Raw genomic sequence first — 17,107 nt, 5'->3', positions numbered from 1 at the left:
TAAGTTGATTGCGCTGGGGGGTTTTGGCTTGTTTTTTTATTCTCAATTTGTTTATACTTAAAAAATGTAATGTGTTGATCTATGATGAATCGATGGTCGTATTCTTTTATAGTTTGTTCTACATGGTGTAGCTGGTCCTAGCTTTTTATAAAGAGGGTTGTCATTTTCCTTAAACCCTGTTGTTAAGATTATCGTACATTAAGCAACCCTATGTAATAGTATTAGATTTACAAAATGGATGTTTGTCTTTTATGCTACAGATTACAACTCTGAATGCTGACAAATCAGGTGTGGAGTGCCTCCTGTTCAAAGCCATGGAGATGTTCAGAGGCAACCTCAAATTCATGTATTCTTCTCCAGTACGTTCATGTATCATTAAGTGTAACGTCACTTGCTTGCAATAAGAACATTAATATGCAAAATATTCTATGCATGGAAAATTGTATTGTGGATTGCATATTGTATACACAGTATAAAAAATACAGGTCAGACAGGCAATGTAGATGATCAGGGGCTCACCACTGTATGAGACAGTGAGCGTGGAGATCAGGCTCGACTGCATTAAACTATTAACGTTCTAGTTTCCAGCTGTTAAACTTGTATGATATAGAGGCATCTTATAACGCTAAAGTAAAACGTACTGTTTCTTGTTATGCTGTATGTAAAAACGTGCTTCCATTTTAGGTTTGCACTGCTGCTTTGTACTAAAATATTTGTAATATAAGCTATACAAATGTGTATAACATCAGTCTCTAGTGCTAGAGGCTCCGATACAGACTGGTGATACTATGTAGGTGGAGAGTCCAGTGGGCATGTTACATCTCTTGTTTTTCCTATTTATCATTGGTATTATTTCTTGTATTTGACTTTACTGCACTATGTGTAGGGGAGATCATACTGTACACGGGCATGACACATTGTTTAAAACACTTTTTCCCCCCCTCAGAACGGCCACATTCATGCTGGCTACAAGGATCTAATGGAAAATTTCCAGCTACTTGTCAATAACCTGACACAGGAAAGGAAAGAGAAGGACTTAAAGCTTGTACTAAATCTGTTCCAATCTTTCTTGGATGAATTTACACGGGGATACTCCAAGAGAGAAGAGAACGAAACCCATAAGGTCATTTGTGTTCTTACCATGAACTTTTTCCATTCTGTGCATGTACTTTACATCACTACCTTCATGTATAGTGTAGGTTTTTGTTTCTTGCTCTGTCACACTGTCTTGTCCATCTCTCTTTAACCAATTAGACCTCCTCATCTCCCATCCAGAAACTATTTCCGTTCCCCAGTGGTTTGGTCTAATCTCGGTGAATGAATCACTCATGCCATTAATAGAAAGGCCCGCTGAATATTTATTGTGCTGTTTTTTGTCCTTTTTATAGCCTCGTAAATCTCAAAAGAAGAAGCGAAAGCAAGATCAAACGGTGTGTGTCAGACAGATCTGGGATCATCAGCACTTACAGCTTTATGTGCTCGAGTCTGTTGATTTTGTATTCTCTTGTACTAGAGAACAATGTCATTCACAAATCCTTTAAATTTGTTTTAAATATATACATTTTTATAACGTATACATATTTAAATTTCAATGTGCTTCTCTACTCTTTTTTGTTACAATTTCACTGGAAGCATTTGTGGAAGCTCTAATTTTGGTGTCTGTTTGCAGCTGGAGTCAAACGGCCATGTGTTTATCAGCTACCAGGTAAACATTGGCCAATCCTGTGAACACTGCTCCTCCAGCATCTGGCCCATGGAAAAGGCTTTACTTTGCAGTAGTAAGTGGATATGGTTTATTAAAAAGCAATAAAATACCTCTTCAATGAGCCAGTCATATGTGGTAACATTCTGATGCCTTTATTCCGTTATGTTGCAGTAGCCGCATTTTCTGGGAGAGCAATACCGTAAAATGTCAGGGCCATATTCTGTGTATATTACACCCTTTTCAAGAGTCCTGAAAAGGGGGGTGCATATTGTACCCAAGTACATATTGTGCAATGCAAACCCCCCATGTCCCAGATGGCATAGCCTGCTTCATGGGCAAAATTCTGGGTATTTTTGGCTCCAACATGAGTGCTGGGACTTGCTTTGACCTCTCCTTGCTGCACAATTGCTCCACGTGATACAATCACTGCATTAAAGGAGTTACCACCTGTTTTCAGTCCTCACAGGCTTGTGGGGACAGAGTTGTGATCAATGTTGTGCTTCTCTTAACCCCTTAACGGGCCAGGCACGTCACGCAAAAACGGTCACTTAATGACCAATGACGTGCCTGACACATAAATTTCATTAATGGTGTTGCTGTAATGCCTCGATGTTGAGGCATTCAGCAACACAGAGATCTGCATCAGGGGCCATGTCTGGACCCTCCCCGGGGCGTCATAATCCGCCATACACTGTATGACGGTGGACGCCCATTTTTCAACGATCGCCTCCTAAACTTCAATGGTGTTGCTGAAATGCCTCGACACTCACCCCGGAGAGTGATCACAACCGCCACTGCAAGATGGCAGCGCGTCCTTTTAAAAAAATAAATAAATAACAAAGTTGGAAAAGGTTCCCCAGAGGGTCTCCACTTGCAAGTTGAAAACCGGTACTGCATTCAAGTCAATTGGGCCCAGCTTTCTAATCAAAATGTGATTAGTAAAATATTTAAAAAATAATTTAAAAAAGCTTAAAAAAAGTGGTAACATTTAACAATAATTATGCATCAGATGGACCATCCAGTTCCAGCAAAATGTAAAAAAAGTCAAAAAGAATAAAATAAAGTTTATTATGAGCAAGTGCTAACATTAGCTCTGTATCTTCCCAAAAATCTTGACATGGAAAGAGTTAAAGTAAAAGCATTTCAAATACCCAAGGGGTGTCTAATTTAAAAAAAAAAAAATGAATGGTTTGATGGGGTAGATTGGAGTGGCCGGGCTCAAAGATAGGGCATAGGTACAGACTGGGGGGGAAAAGCGCACTTGCCGAATGTGGCCTTTTAACCCCAAACACCAGACAAACCCATGCATGGGTGGTATCACTGTACTTGGGAGATATTGCTGAACACACATTGGGGTGTTGTTTGATAGTGATGTATACCTGGAGCTATAACTTTATACCCGAAGTACAATTTGTGTAAAAAAAAATTACTACCTCAAACCTTTGGTAAAGGTTGGTGGTAGAATTTCATGCATGGAAAGGGTTAAAATATTAGCATTTGAAATATATGGTTTGATGGGGTAAATTGAATTAGCCGGCTTCAAAGATCGCCGCAGTAGGATCAGATGTCAAAGTTCCAAAAAAAAAAAAGGTAGGCTCTTCATCAAACCCATGCATGGGGGTATCGCTGTACTCGGGAGATGTTGCTGAACACATATTGGGGTCTTGTTTGAAAGTGACGTATACCAGGAGCTGTAAATCCATACCTGAAGCGCAGTGTACTTTTCTATTGGTCAGTCCCTCCTTGCAGTTACTATTTACCAAGGGACTGATCAAATGAGTGAGTCAGCTGCCTGTGAGAGTTCAACATTTTGGAATCGTTAAAGACTTACAATTTGAATTTGCAGTAGAGAAGCAATTTGAAAAATGTAATCTTTGCAGGGCCCTACTTTAATGACTTGGTTAAATGCGCTTATTTAAACCTCTTCTGCATTTGGCAGGACAATCGTAGGCATATCTGTTGCAGCGATCATGGGGTTTAAACGTCCAGATACCCCTAATTTTGCTCTCTCACTGTTCAAAATGTTCTAATTTTTAGTGTTTTGCTCCATTTAGCCTGCAAGATGATATGTCATAAGAAGTGTCTGAGTAAAATTCAGAATAGATGCACCCCTGCAGGAACGAAAAAGGTATACTAATTATATGCCTTAAATCATGTAGAGGTTTGTTCAATTAAGCTTGATTTTGCTTCCAACTCCTTGTTTTTACTTGTATAAAAGAAATAATAAAAATAAAGCATATTAAAATAATTTACTAGTGGTGCCCCGAATGTGCCTCCTATGCTTATACCCGGAAATGTAGCCAATCCCATGTTCAGTTAATTTTTATTCCCTTGCCAATGTACGCAATTGTTAGCAACGCAATGAACATTTTCTTTAAGAAACCTTTTAGAGTTAAAGCAGCATGTTATTCCTCTGTCACATTGCTAAGGCCTCCAATAAACAGTGCCGCTACTAGGAATTATAATCTGACAGCTAGAATAACCTTGCCCGACCAACTACAGCAGAAATAGGTGAGACATGTCTAATGAATGTTCATAGCAATTAGAGGTGCATTAAAAATAGGGCATTTGGCCTAGGGCACTTGGTAGCAAGAGGCAGCCCTCATTTGCTGCAATGCACAGAACCAGTACAGTACTTGTTATGGGAGTTCAGATGGAGCCCACTTGGTGCAGGGGGAGGAGAGCTATTAGGCAGCAGGGGTATTTACAGAGGTTCAAACGAACTCCATTATGGATGTGTAATCTGTCTTGGCAGAGTTGGCTTTCTATATCATGTGGCAGGCAGTCATTGCCGAAAGGCATGCCTTGGACTGTGTAGTTGTGCTAACACCTTGCTCCCTTCCTTCTTGTATCCTGACAGAACCAGGGAGGCCATCATTTTGGAGTGCATGTAGGTGATCTGACAAGTGAGACTTGCTTGGTACCTGTTGTTATGGAGATCTTGCTGGAATACCTGGAGATGCATGGCTTGTACACTGAAGGCATCTACCGCAAGTCTGGTGCAGCTAATCGCATGCGAGAACTAAAGCAGTCCCTGGAGAAAGGTGTGCTACTGTTTGGTGTTTCTGGTCACAGGCCACTGATTAAACCCTGGCAAATATCACCTGCTCATAGGCAGGCTGTACAGCATGTTAGAAAATGTATGTATGTGTACATTTGAGGACCCTGCATGTAAGCAGCATGGATGAAACATCCCCCAGCAAAAGTTTAGTTCTTGCTCATGAACTTACATACTAAAGGGAAAATATTTAAAGAAATATTGAAGTTTAAAGCAAGTGTAATTTTATTGGGATAAGTACAATCGAGGCTAGTGATATATTACACATTTTGTTTTTCCCCACTGTTTCAAGACGCAATAGCGCATTCCAAAAATGCATAACAATTTATTTCTCATAGCATTCGCATTCTAGTGTGTGATAACGGTTAATGCAATTTATGTCTTTCATGGACAGACCCAAACTCTGTGAAATTGGATAACTACCCAATCCATGCCATCACTGGAATCCTGAAACAGTGGTTACGAGAACTCCCTGAGCCATTGATGACCTTTGCACAATACGGCGAGTTCCTGAGGGCTGTAGGTGAGTTTGAACTTTGACTTAGTTCTATAGAGGGGCAGACAGAGCCAGACTATTTATTTATTAGAATTTGATCGGTTCTGTAGTTTCTGGGACGGCCCTTATAGGGTCTAAAATGACTTTAGTTTTCCAGTAGAAATCCTTGGTGTAGTCTTTTTGCTTTCATATACATTTTGGTCTGAAGATGCATGTAGGGGTGGAATTATGCTATAGAGACTGTGCAGGGTTACTTTAGTATATATTATATAAAACACACATATACATAGCATATGGAATGGACCTTATTTAAGTAAGGATTTTTGTGCATTTGTACCAACATTTTCTCTTCCAGAGCTCCCAGGGAAGCAGGAACAGCTGTGTGCCATATACAAAGTCCTTGGACAGCTACCACGAGCTAATTACAACACTTTAGAGAGACTTGTTTTCCACCTTGTCAAGTTAGTGTCGGTCAAGATACATACGCTTAAGTTTAATCACTTCTTACCTTTATTTACAATCTCCTATCTCCATCAGTGTTTTGTGTATATAACTCTCTCTCTGCCACAATTTTTATTCTTTTTACCTCCCCTTCATATTCTTTAAACCCATATCCTTTCCGTTCTATGTGGTGTTTTGACAGTGAATACTACCTGTATCTGGCAGTTATCATTCTGCAGTGTGAAAGGAAATACTTTACTCTACATTTTAATCCCCATGCATTTGGATGGGGCAAGCTCATATAGATGTGATGGTTAGGTGTTCACAAACTTTTGGTCATATCAGGGGGGTAACTAGAAACCACAGGGCCCAGATGCAGAAAATGCCCTGGGGCCTCTCAAGCAGCATGTCCCACAGTGCCACCTTTGCCCTCAAAACAGCTTGTCAGTGCCGCCATTGTCCCCAAACAGCTTGTTGGTACTATCATCTTTGCACAAAATACACACACACTTACAATTACACATACACATCCATGATAACACACATACATACATTCTCCCTCTCACACCCACATTGGCTTGCCAGCAGCTTTTTCTGTGTTCGCCCCTCTAAATCTAATCTCCATGCACGCCAAGGGACAAGTGGTTACAGGGGTTCACCCAGACCCCTCAGAGTGGTGGGCCTGGTTGCGACCATGGTTGTTAAGCCACTTGGTCATATAGCGTTTACACTGTCTATCAGAGAGCAGTCCCAAAGGGACTCTATTGGCACAGGGTAATCACTGACATCACCAGTTAGGGAGCGACTGTGGAGTTCTGCTGTACAGCAGTGAGGGCAATCATACGGGCAGCCCTCTGTTTGTAGCCCTGTGACGTCCGGTATGCCAGGAGACCTGACTGGGGTCTCTACTGTCTATGCAAGTACTCGCTACACAATACCTGCATTGAGCTTGAGAAATATACACGAACACACTTAAGGGTAACAGCCTGCATGGCTATGTATTATGAAATTCCAAAGTAACAGTGCACCTTTTTTTCAGGGTGGCATTAGAAGAACAAGTGAATCGAATGACCCCAAATTCCCTGGCCATTGTCTTTGCACCTTGCTTGTTACGCTGCCCTGATAACTGCGATCCCCTAACTAGTATGAAGGATGTGTCCAAAACCACAATGTGAGTGAAATGCTAACACTTTTAAATTATCCTTTTAAATTTACTGGTAAGCATGTTTTGGGTGGGGGAGAGCTTGCTTAAGATATAAACTTTAACTGGAATATGGCATTGGCAGGTTCAGGGGAAAGATGTATGGACAAGCCACTTACATGGAAAATCAATTAACAAGTGTGTGTGTGTGTATATATATGTGTGTGTGTGTGTGTGTATATATATATATATATATATATATATATATATATATATATATATATATATATACACACACACACAGTACTGTGCAAAAATGTTAGACTGGTGTGAAAATAATGCTTTAAAGTAGGACATGTTAATAGTTTATTTTTATTGATTATCAAATTGCAACGTGCGTGAACAGAAGAAAAATGTAAATCAAATCAATATTTGATGAGACCACAGCATCAATTCTTCTAGGTTAACTTGCACTTGCACAGGTTAACTGCCTTCTGCTACAGCCAGCTGTGTCTGTTTTAGTTAATGATTGGTTTTCAACCCATGTATTAAACTGACAATCAGCATCTTTTTTTATATAGTTGTCTAATCATATATCTAACTATGCACAAAGTCAGGGATTTTTAGTCTTACCTAGAAGAATTGATGCTGTTTTGAAAGCAATAGGTGTTTTATTTAAATTTTTCTTCTGTTCACTCACTTTGCATTTTGTTAATCTAGAAAATAAAGCCTGTGGTACCGCTGACACAGTGGACAAGATGATATTTCTTACATATCAAAAATCTCTTTGTAAACAACATTTGGTGTATAAGCGGTTTAAGAGTACCAAGCAACCCTGAGTGAGAGTGCGAAGAATACCTTGGCTGCCCTTTCAGCTGTAGCTCTAGAGATACTGGCATACAATTGCCCCGGACTACATACGGGGACAGATATATTCCAGCCTTGCTTGAAATCTGACCTTGACTTTTGCTTATGCTCTTTGCAAAACGTAAACTTGCTGGAAATTTCCCTTTCATTTTGAAACAAAGGCAATCTGAGAGTGCCATGTCGACAAGGTATCCATGCTACTGTACACAGCCCAACAATTAGGGTGTGACACTGGTTATCAATCATATAAAATCAGAGTATTTTACTTTGAAGGTAAGTGGGTGTTTTGCCATTAATTTAGCATTAAAAACCCAAATCTTATTATTGGGATGACAAAAATAGACTATTTCAGATAATGGATAATTTCAGCAACAGGACCTTTCTATAGGACATATATTTATATATATTACAGTTTAGAGGGGAAAGGGGGGGTGACATTTGAATACATAAAGGGACTTGGAGGAACAAGAGGTCACAATACTAGAGTGTCAGAGGCTTAAATGTAAGAATGTTTTGCTTTACTGAGAGGATGGTAGATACATGGAACAGCCTCCTTGCATATAGAGTAAGGGAATGTAAACATTCATGGGCTAGGTATATGGAATCTAAGGCGAGACCAAGGTCTGATTAAGGTGCAAGTCTATATATTCAGGGGTGAACGTGTTTTTATTTGCCTATTCTATTTTATGTACTGTCAAATTAATTCCCTCTCATTATTTATATTAATGATAGATATATATTTTTGAATTAATAATAATGGTAAATAAACTTTTGTTTGTTTTTCCATGTCTTGTAGATGCGTGGAGATGCTAATTAAGGAGCAAATGAGCCAGTATAAAATAAAAATGCAGGAAATTGGTCTGTTGGAAGCCGCAGAGACGCGTGCAGTGAGCAGACTCTCCCTTCTCAGAGAGAGCACTGTGAGTAAACTGTTGGCTGCTAGTGGGAAAGAAGAAGGCACATTGTGTCTTTAACAACCTATGTTAACCCGTTAGTGACTGGGGGATTTATTCCCCCTAAGTTAGCAGAGCCTCTTGTGCCATTTTTTGTTCTATCGTGATTCCCCCTTTGCCATGTTTAATGCACCCGTGTATATACCAAAAATATACTGTTTTTCTTTTTTTTTTTTTTTTCAGGAAAGATAGGGTTTTCTTATGTAACATATATTATCAAAGATATATGAAAAATTGAAAAAGAAAACCCTCAAAATCGAAATATTTATGGTATTAAAACGCTTGATTTACATAACATTTTCATATACTTCTACCAGTTGCACAGTTAAGATTAGAGAGCGTACATTTTTGTTGTAAAGTTACAAGTTTGTTTTTTTTTTTTACCTTTTTTTTATGCTGGGTTTGTAACATTTAAAAAAAAAAAAAAAGTATCTATGAAATATCCACTGCCAAAATTTACTAAAACTATTTTTCTGCGCTTTATTTTCCTTGTGCTTACCTTAGGATTTCTAGTGCGCGATAAGTACAACTTCAAAGAGATACCGTACATCAAAAGTTGTTCAGCTGCATCTCCACATTACAATTTATGTATAATTTTCTTTCTTGAAGTTATAGGTCTGGGTTGTGCCCACAGTACAAAGGTACATACTTCTTGAAAACAGACACCCCAGGATGTTTCCCTAAGAGCATTTTGATATTTACCATGCAACCATTTTGTCAAGAATCTCTGTCATTTTCTCTAATATTAATATTCCGTGCCCCCCCCCCCCACAAAGGCTTGCGTTGCTGCAGCTACAGTTTAAATAAAAACCCAAATTTATAATTTTTTTGTGGTTTTTGCACTAGAGATGGTACAAATCAGAACATGGCCATATGGTCGCTTAGGATTTTTGTTCAGGTTAATTTCCAAATCAACATACCCCTAAATCTTTCCCTTTTGATTGTATTGTAGGCCACCCCACCAATTAGCATGAGCCTCACAATAGTATATATTTTGGAAAGTAAAAACTTTTTAAAACTGTATTGTGTGAGTATATTGCAGCCACTGTGACCATTTTTTGTACCAAGGAACATAAGTAACAAAAAAGAAGAAAAACAAAAAACTAATATTCCAGTCTGGTATGGAAGTTACTGAAACTGCACTAATGTATAAACCTGGCAGAAAATGCAGTATTAACTTTAGTCTTTCCCGACACCGTTTGTAGCATAAACTCTGCAACGCTTATGCTTTTTTGAGGCATGTATTTTCTCGTTGTACGTTTTCAGAGCAAGGTGCTGTGTCAAAAAAGAAAATTTGAAATACTTAATTTTAGACTAATGTTCTAGACAGTAATGTGGGCCAAATAGATGTGTTTTTGGTATGTATGGTTGACACAACATACACACAACATACACATCCTTTCCATAATGCTCTTTCAGCTAAGGGGCTGGCTCAGGAGTATGGGAGATGTAGTCCAGCAGCTGGAGGGCCGCATGTTGGACGCCCCTGACCTAGATAAATTTTTTTCTTTTTAATTTTATTCTAAGTAAAAAAGGAAGGGTGGATAACAGGAGAAGGGATGTAGAGGGCTCAGTGAGTGAACTGGAAGTTTACAGTCTAATATAGTTAAAAAACCTTTGGAATGCTTTGGAATACCATGTGTCAGTGCGTACTGTCTCTAAGGCTTCAGCACTAAGTGTGTAGGGGGGAGTGTTGGTAGAGATGCAGATTGGGGAGTTAAAGCCAATGTTTACCAACATTTGTTTTGTCGTATGGATGCCTGTGATCGCTGTGATCAATGGTCACGGTGATCGCATAAATCTGGGGAGTCCGTGTTGTCTCATCGAGCAGAGCGTACTGCATTTTCTATAGGATGTACTATTACATCCCCAGTCAACTAGGTTGTTTTTAGAGGAAGTTATAGTACATGCAGCGGTGGCAAACTGGTTGAAGAGGGAGGACCTTTTGCGCAAAACGTTGTGGTTACTAGTTGCCACAAGGATGCTGCAAAATCCTGATTTGTTTTGTGCACCGTTTGTTTCAAATGATGTATTGTTCTTTGCTTTCCTGACCCTCTCCTCAAACACGCATCTGAGGCTTTAAGGGAATTTTAACCTCTATCTCAGTATTGGAATAAATTAGGAGTAATCATTCATTCAGGTCAAGATGGATTTTTCCTGCAGTTTTTATATGTTGCCATCTACTTCAAGCACACTGTAAGTCTAATATGTTATGCACTGCATGTTATTGTATAGTACTGCAGAATATGATGGTGCAATATAAATCAATAAAAAAAACCCTACTGGTCCTTTAAACACCAATGTATAATTTGTGTGGTTAAACCAAATGGCAAATAGAAAAATCACAGTTGAACAACTACCTAGCAAAATAAGTTGTTAAGTATTATTTATGCCCTTGAGCACCTGGCAATATTAGTCAAGTCCTCAGAGGAGAATCAGAATATACCAAATATTAACAGTGCATCCATAATGGTCCAGAACCTCAACCTTCACCCCTCTGAGTTAATCATCAGTATTTTTATATGGAAAGATTAACCCATAGAAGTGCATTTTAAATCCATTGTCATTTGACGCTTCATTCTAAAATGTAAGATTTATTTCTTTTTTGCCTTCTTTTATCCTTCAATAGCCGTGGCCTGTTCATTTAGGATTTATTTCTCCTTATGATGGGATCTTGGTAGGTATTTCCCTCAATCCCCCATCTCCTGCTGTGCATGTCTCATACTGCTTTTAGGACACAACTAGCAGTGGACAAATGAAACTGTTGCACTTCTTCTTGGACTGATTTCAGATGTTGAGAAATAGTAATAAATATATTGATATGGAATGTAACTCACTAACTTGCTTGATATGATTGCTTGGTTTGCTTCTCTGAGAAAGTCACAGTGAAAGCTATTAGTGTATATATGCATGGATCGCCAATACAGAAGGTGCTTCTGTAGTGTAATATCCCCCTCACTGAATCATGGTTTAAAACTTCCTAAAATCACTGAGCAGTGCATCCTTCTTTTTGCAGTTAGGACTCTACATCTACAGAACTTTTGTTTTGTCTAGAGCTTTTCTATTGTACTTAAGATGTTGTAATGTTCCATTGCTTGCAGAATAAAAGCCAGCCATCCAATGGCAAAGTTTCAGCAGATCTGGATACTGTGCAAGAAGAGCAACTGCCACACATAGAGGCTGTCAGAGAGTCAGAGATTCTGATGGACAGGATACAGTCTATTAAAGATGAGAAGTGAGATTATTATTATTAGTCATTATGGTGCACATGCTTTTGTTTTGTTTGTGCTAACAATGGAATTACACATACAATATACATATTATACCTGGATCTCTAAGCTGCTTGCTGGGTTTCTGGAGCAGTTCTGTGATCTTACTGTGCTTGTCTCTGCACTTCCTGCCTTTTTCTCCTTCCGCCCAAGGCAGTGGTGTATTCTGTCCTATGTAGTCCCTATGTCATATAGCAACTGTTGCGCCTCTACTAATTGAGCCAGCTAAAAGGGATCTTCCCAACTGGCCTATTAACACCATGGAGGACTGTGTGTCTCTTGTCTTAATTTCTACCTGGCGCCTCTCATCCTTAACCCCTTAATGACAAAGCCCGTACATGTACGGGCTCAAAATGCATTGTTTTCAATGGGTTTAGGGACCTCCCATTGTCCTTAAGGGGTTAAAAGGCAGAGCTCCGCTATGTGACATCATATAATGCATGTAGAGCACTCATTCAGGGCTAGGCATTTTCCTCTGCATGATTTCTTTTTCTGGGATACAATTAGTACAAAATTATAAAATAGATATAAAAATGTATGTGCTTTATTTCAAAAAGCTGGGGGCCAAGGAAAAGGGGCATTACATATGGGATATTCTGCAGAATCCCACCATACATTTGCACAGCATAAACCACAAAAGGAGCCTTTAAGGAAGCATGTATAAATTATTGATTTGGGTCTTGTACTGATGATATGCTGGAGAAAAAATCCTGGCATTAAAAAATATTTTTTATAAAAAAATATATTTCCAAAAGTATTCAAAACTAACAATCAACATATACACGTGTATATATATAATCTATTTATTTTCTTTATTTTGTTTTTATGTCCCTTAATAACTCAACTTCCCAAATGCTAATTAGTACTTCCTCGCTTAATTTCATCACTTTCTAGGGAAGAGATCACTTACCGCCTTCCAGAATTGGAGCAGCGAGGATCTGATGAAGAAAATGTGGATTCAGAGGCCTCAAACAGCACAGAGAGTTTACTGGACAAAAAACCGGTCCAGCCAGTGAAGGAAGGTCAGTATTAAGGTAGTGTGTCCCCTCCTATTACCTCTTTACTACATGTTGTATGCACATGGTTCATCCATGTGCCAGGGTGTGCTATGGTACACATTTTCCAGGTATGGAAATACTGTCAAAGTCGCTTGCAATTGAGAAAAAAAGATATGCTTAATGAGATGTTTGTGATAGCAATTTTAAGGATATGGAGCCTTTATCAGTGTAATGCTTGCTTTCTATACATATTTGTTTAACATATTGAGTTTAAGAAATAGTAATATGATTATTGTGCTCAGTATTTCTTATTTGTTGTCTCCACAGTGTTGTGTGCAATAGACTCAGCTGTTGCCGCTCAGCAACTGGGACAAACCAATTGCCTTGTTACCAAAGTACCACTGTTCACCATGTCTGTACAGTCCTCTGGTGTCAGACGAAGGCCTTCCTCTTTTCTGGCGAAGATGAAGGCCCATAAAAGAAACCCAGTTATACCTATCTCCAACATAAAACTGCCTCCTGGGTTATCAAAAGTCATTGATCCTCCCGAGGAGCCCTCTGCGGTTCGACGAAGAGAGCAGCCAGGAAGGAGAACAGACAGCATTCAGTCAGTCTATCTTCCAGAAGGAATAGAAACGACCACACCAGGAGGTCTAGAATACGAACCTACAGCAAAACTCCAACGCAGGTTCTCTGACCCACATTTTCAGATTCCCTGTTCAGAAGAGTCCAACCATTAAGGCAAAACCTACCATAACAAGCACAGCTCTTCTTCATTGTCTGTATTTTGGTCGCCAAAGACACTGACCATTGAAAATAGGGAGCAGTTGGACCGTGATGGATGCACAGGGAAATATTTAATAGCCAAACCAGTGAAAGTATACAATCTTCATGTTTTGAAGGAACATATTCTTCAAACACTTTCCCTGATTTTATGTGTGGACATGATAGTACGTCGTATGTTAGGGATGGGGGAAATGTTAAACATCCTCCAAACCATGGCATTAGGGTTTTACTCCCAGCCATTAGTGTAATTCCGATCTCTTAATGCAGTAGGACCAAAGGTGAAATGATTTTGCCTTCAATTCACCCGTTACAGTAATATTTTTATACATGTATATGCTAAAACAGACTTTTTTTTATTTTGTTGACTGAGGGCCAAAATACTGTGTGAGAGGAAGTGTGCGTTTTTAATAAATGTTTGGTTTTTTTTGTAAATTTAAAACAGGTCTGGGTATGCCGTACAGATATACCTATATATATGTACGTGTATATATTTGGGGGGATCCTCATGTTTTTTCTTTTGGTTACGTTTTTCTTCCTTCATGCTCCGCTTGAACAGAACAGGTACAGGAGACCACTATTGGAGACTATGATTGTAGTGCCACAAGCTATCAGCATTATGCTGTGGCGTATTCTGATCCAATTCTTGTCAACCTAGTCTTAAGTTCTGCAATAAGTTCAGTTTTGTAGCAAGGAACCATATTTGTTAAAACATTTTTTCACTGTTTCTGCCTTAATATGATCAAATCAGCCTGGGAAAAAGCATGTCTTCCTGTACAGTTTGAAAGAAATGGTACATGTTATATGTGTATTTCAAGTTGATACTGTCATTATACCTAAAATCTTTATTTCATCAAAGTCTACACAACATGGAGTTCTTGATTCTTGGTTGTTTTTTTTTGGTTTGTTTTTTAGAATATTGTTTTTACAGTATCCCCACCTTTGAACTATGTTTGAAGTGCCTTTTTTTGATCTGTGGCGTGATGGTTTGCTCTACAGATAAGAAAATTAGTCAGTGGCTTCATGGTTTTAATTTATGTTTTAGCTAGTTTTACTTGGTCTTCAAGACCACTTGAAGCAAAGACCTTATTAGAAGTACACTAAACTGCTCTGAAAATATAGCAATCTTTTTGCCACAAAAATTTGCTGCCCTTAAATTTCTCATATTTTCAAACCTGTTAAACCGCTGACCTATAATGTAATAAAGCCTGTACCCTAGGACCCATTTTAAGCATCTCTAGCAGATTAATGTCACTGTTGGCAAAGTTTAAAGGATATACCATGTAAACCAATGGAGTTTTCCTTGATTGCTCCACTATTCCTGGCTATGCATTAGATTAGAAGAGTTCTGGCTTTTCCATGTATATTTTCACTACTATTGGTTCATGCTCTTTTAGTTGTTCACTAATATGTGAGAGTAATACGAGATAAAACATATCATGGTAATGGGCCAGCTCCAGTTAGCTGCTTCCTCAGAAAAGGCCTCAATACATAGTTGAGTCTGTGAGATTTCTTCAGACATAAGCCTTACGCAGGGACCGTTCAGCCCCTTATTTAGGAAAGTATTGCTGGATTTGGCCCTTCATCATGCACTGCTAGGTTGTTGAGAAAATGAGTTCCTCTCACTGTGCCTTTGTGAAAGGCTTGATCTTTGAACCAGTGTTGAAGTAGTTTTACATAGTATGTCAACAGTCTGCAAATGGTGAAAACTGAATTCTGCCTTGTCTTTTGATTCGATTATTCCATGTTACATGTTTTGGGTTTCTGGCTTGATAAACACTTGATCATAATGTTGTCTTTTTTAGTTACTTAGTGGGCAACATGTGTATCTCCTATAGGGAAGGTGATTTGGCATATTTGGTGAGCTAATTTCTTTCGGTGCCCTGGTCATTTCTCTGTGAGAATGGACAGGGTCAATGTTGCACTTTCCAAACCTAGGCTTGTAATCAGACCTGTATTAATAAAGAAAAAAAACGCACACACAACATGCTGTACTCACCACTTTATACTTTCAGCTTCTCAAAAGTGCATAAGCAGTTTATTTTTTTTTTTTTTTTTTTTAAAACACAGAACCATTTTATGATTGGCTATTCTGCAGACATTTTTTAAATGATTTGCCTAAACAAAGTTTGAATTAAAAAGTGATGCAATTGAAGATGCAAGATACAGTAGCTCATTTATGCTGAATGTTATTGCCGCAGCATTCAGTTCTACATTATTCCGAAAGTCCCCTGTATGCATGGATTTAGAGCAATGTACAGAAACGGCTGCTGAAATTCTCCTGCGAATGGAGTGAGCCACAGTGTTTACTCACAAGTGTACAGGATCCTGTGTAAAGCTTACTATACTGTTTGTTAAATAAACTTATAACTGGATCATTTCATGTGTTTTGTGATGTATACCGTGGCATCATACATTTAGGCACATCCACTTCATCTTTAACCCTTACTAGTGTTTTCATTACCATCAAACAGGGGGTCATACATGCCTGCGTATATCATTAACCAGCAGGAGACAAACTTAGTCATCAGGGATAAATAACCATCAAGCACTATTGGTAGAAGAAATGACTGATAGGTTTACAATTGGCAAAATAATGTTATTCTGAAAACTATTAACCCCTTCGTGACCATGGCTGATTTTAATTTTTGTACCCTTCGTGACAATGGCTGATTTTATTTTTTGTACCCTTTGTGACAATGGCTGTTTTAACATTTCTGCGGTGCTCGTGTTTAGCTGTAATTTTATTGAACCCACACAAGTTATTTATTGGGTTTTTTTCAGGACAAAAAGGGCTTTCATTAGATGTTATTATTTTCATTGTATCATATAATTTACTTGAAAAATCTTTTACTCATCTATAAAACTGGTGAAAAAACCTGCTAAATAGATTCTACTATTTGTCCTGGGTTAATACCCAGTGTTTTTATGGTTTGTTTGTTTTTTGCTTTTTTTCGGCACGTTATGGGCAATAAGTACAAGTAGCGTTTAGCTATTTCACAACCATTTTTTTCCCCAAATTCTGCCCCATGTGCTCTTTCAGGTTTTTTGGAAGCTGGCCAATACAATTTACCCCACCAAACCATATATTTTTTTGAAGACTAGGCACCCCAGGGTATTTCAACTGCTAAGATTTTAACTCTTTCCATGCACACATTTTACCACCAGCCTTTGTGAAAGTTTGCAGTAGTATTTTTGTGTATTTCCCCCCCCCACACGTTGTATATTAAGTGTGAATTTACAGCTCCTTGTATATGTCACTCAACACCCCAATATGTGTTCAGCAACATCTCCAGAGTACAGTGATAACCCACATCACATGGGTATGCCTGGCTGTTTGGGGGCAAAAGGGCCACATTTGGGGCAAGCGCACTTTTCAATGTTGGACTTTGACAT

General features: G+C 38.7%; 1 protein-coding gene across 1 annotated transcript in view; it reads left to right on the top strand.

Annotated features, from left to right (window-relative positions):
• The window catches only part of LOC149289504 (unconventional myosin-IXb-like), a 41,669-nt gene extending 28,001 nt beyond the window's left edge, over positions 1–13,668 (top strand). Inside the window, exons 27-40 of the mRNA XM_089490551.1 lie at positions 261–359; positions 947–1,123; positions 1,389–1,436; positions 1,670–1,778; positions 3,760–3,833; positions 4,566–4,749; positions 5,158–5,286; positions 5,615–5,720; positions 6,740–6,871; positions 8,505–8,628; positions 11,291–11,338; positions 11,763–11,896; positions 12,825–12,952; positions 13,256–13,668. Of these exons, the coding sequence (XP_089346677.1) occupies positions 261–359; positions 947–1,123; positions 1,389–1,436; positions 1,670–1,778; positions 3,760–3,833; positions 4,566–4,749; positions 5,158–5,286; positions 5,615–5,720; positions 6,740–6,871; positions 8,505–8,628; positions 11,291–11,338; positions 11,763–11,896; positions 12,825–12,952; positions 13,256–13,668 (1,905 nt within the window). The remainder of the gene's footprint in view (positions 1–260; positions 360–946; positions 1,124–1,388; positions 1,437–1,669; positions 1,779–3,759; positions 3,834–4,565; positions 4,750–5,157; positions 5,287–5,614; positions 5,721–6,739; positions 6,872–8,504; positions 8,629–11,290; positions 11,339–11,762; positions 11,897–12,824; positions 12,953–13,255) is intronic.
• Positions 13,669–17,107: the final 3,439 nt, after the last annotated feature.

The sequence above is a fragment of the Sceloporus occidentalis genome, unplaced genomic scaffold, assembly GCF_023333645.1.
Source record: "Sceloporus occidentalis isolate IW3139 unplaced genomic scaffold, rSceOcc1.0.p SCAF_45, whole genome shotgun sequence".
Taxonomy (NCBI): Eukaryota; Metazoa; Chordata; class Lepidosauria; order Squamata; family Phrynosomatidae; genus Sceloporus; species Sceloporus occidentalis.
Note: the sequence above shows the minus strand (reverse complement) of the source record. Positions and strands in the feature narration are given on the sequence as shown.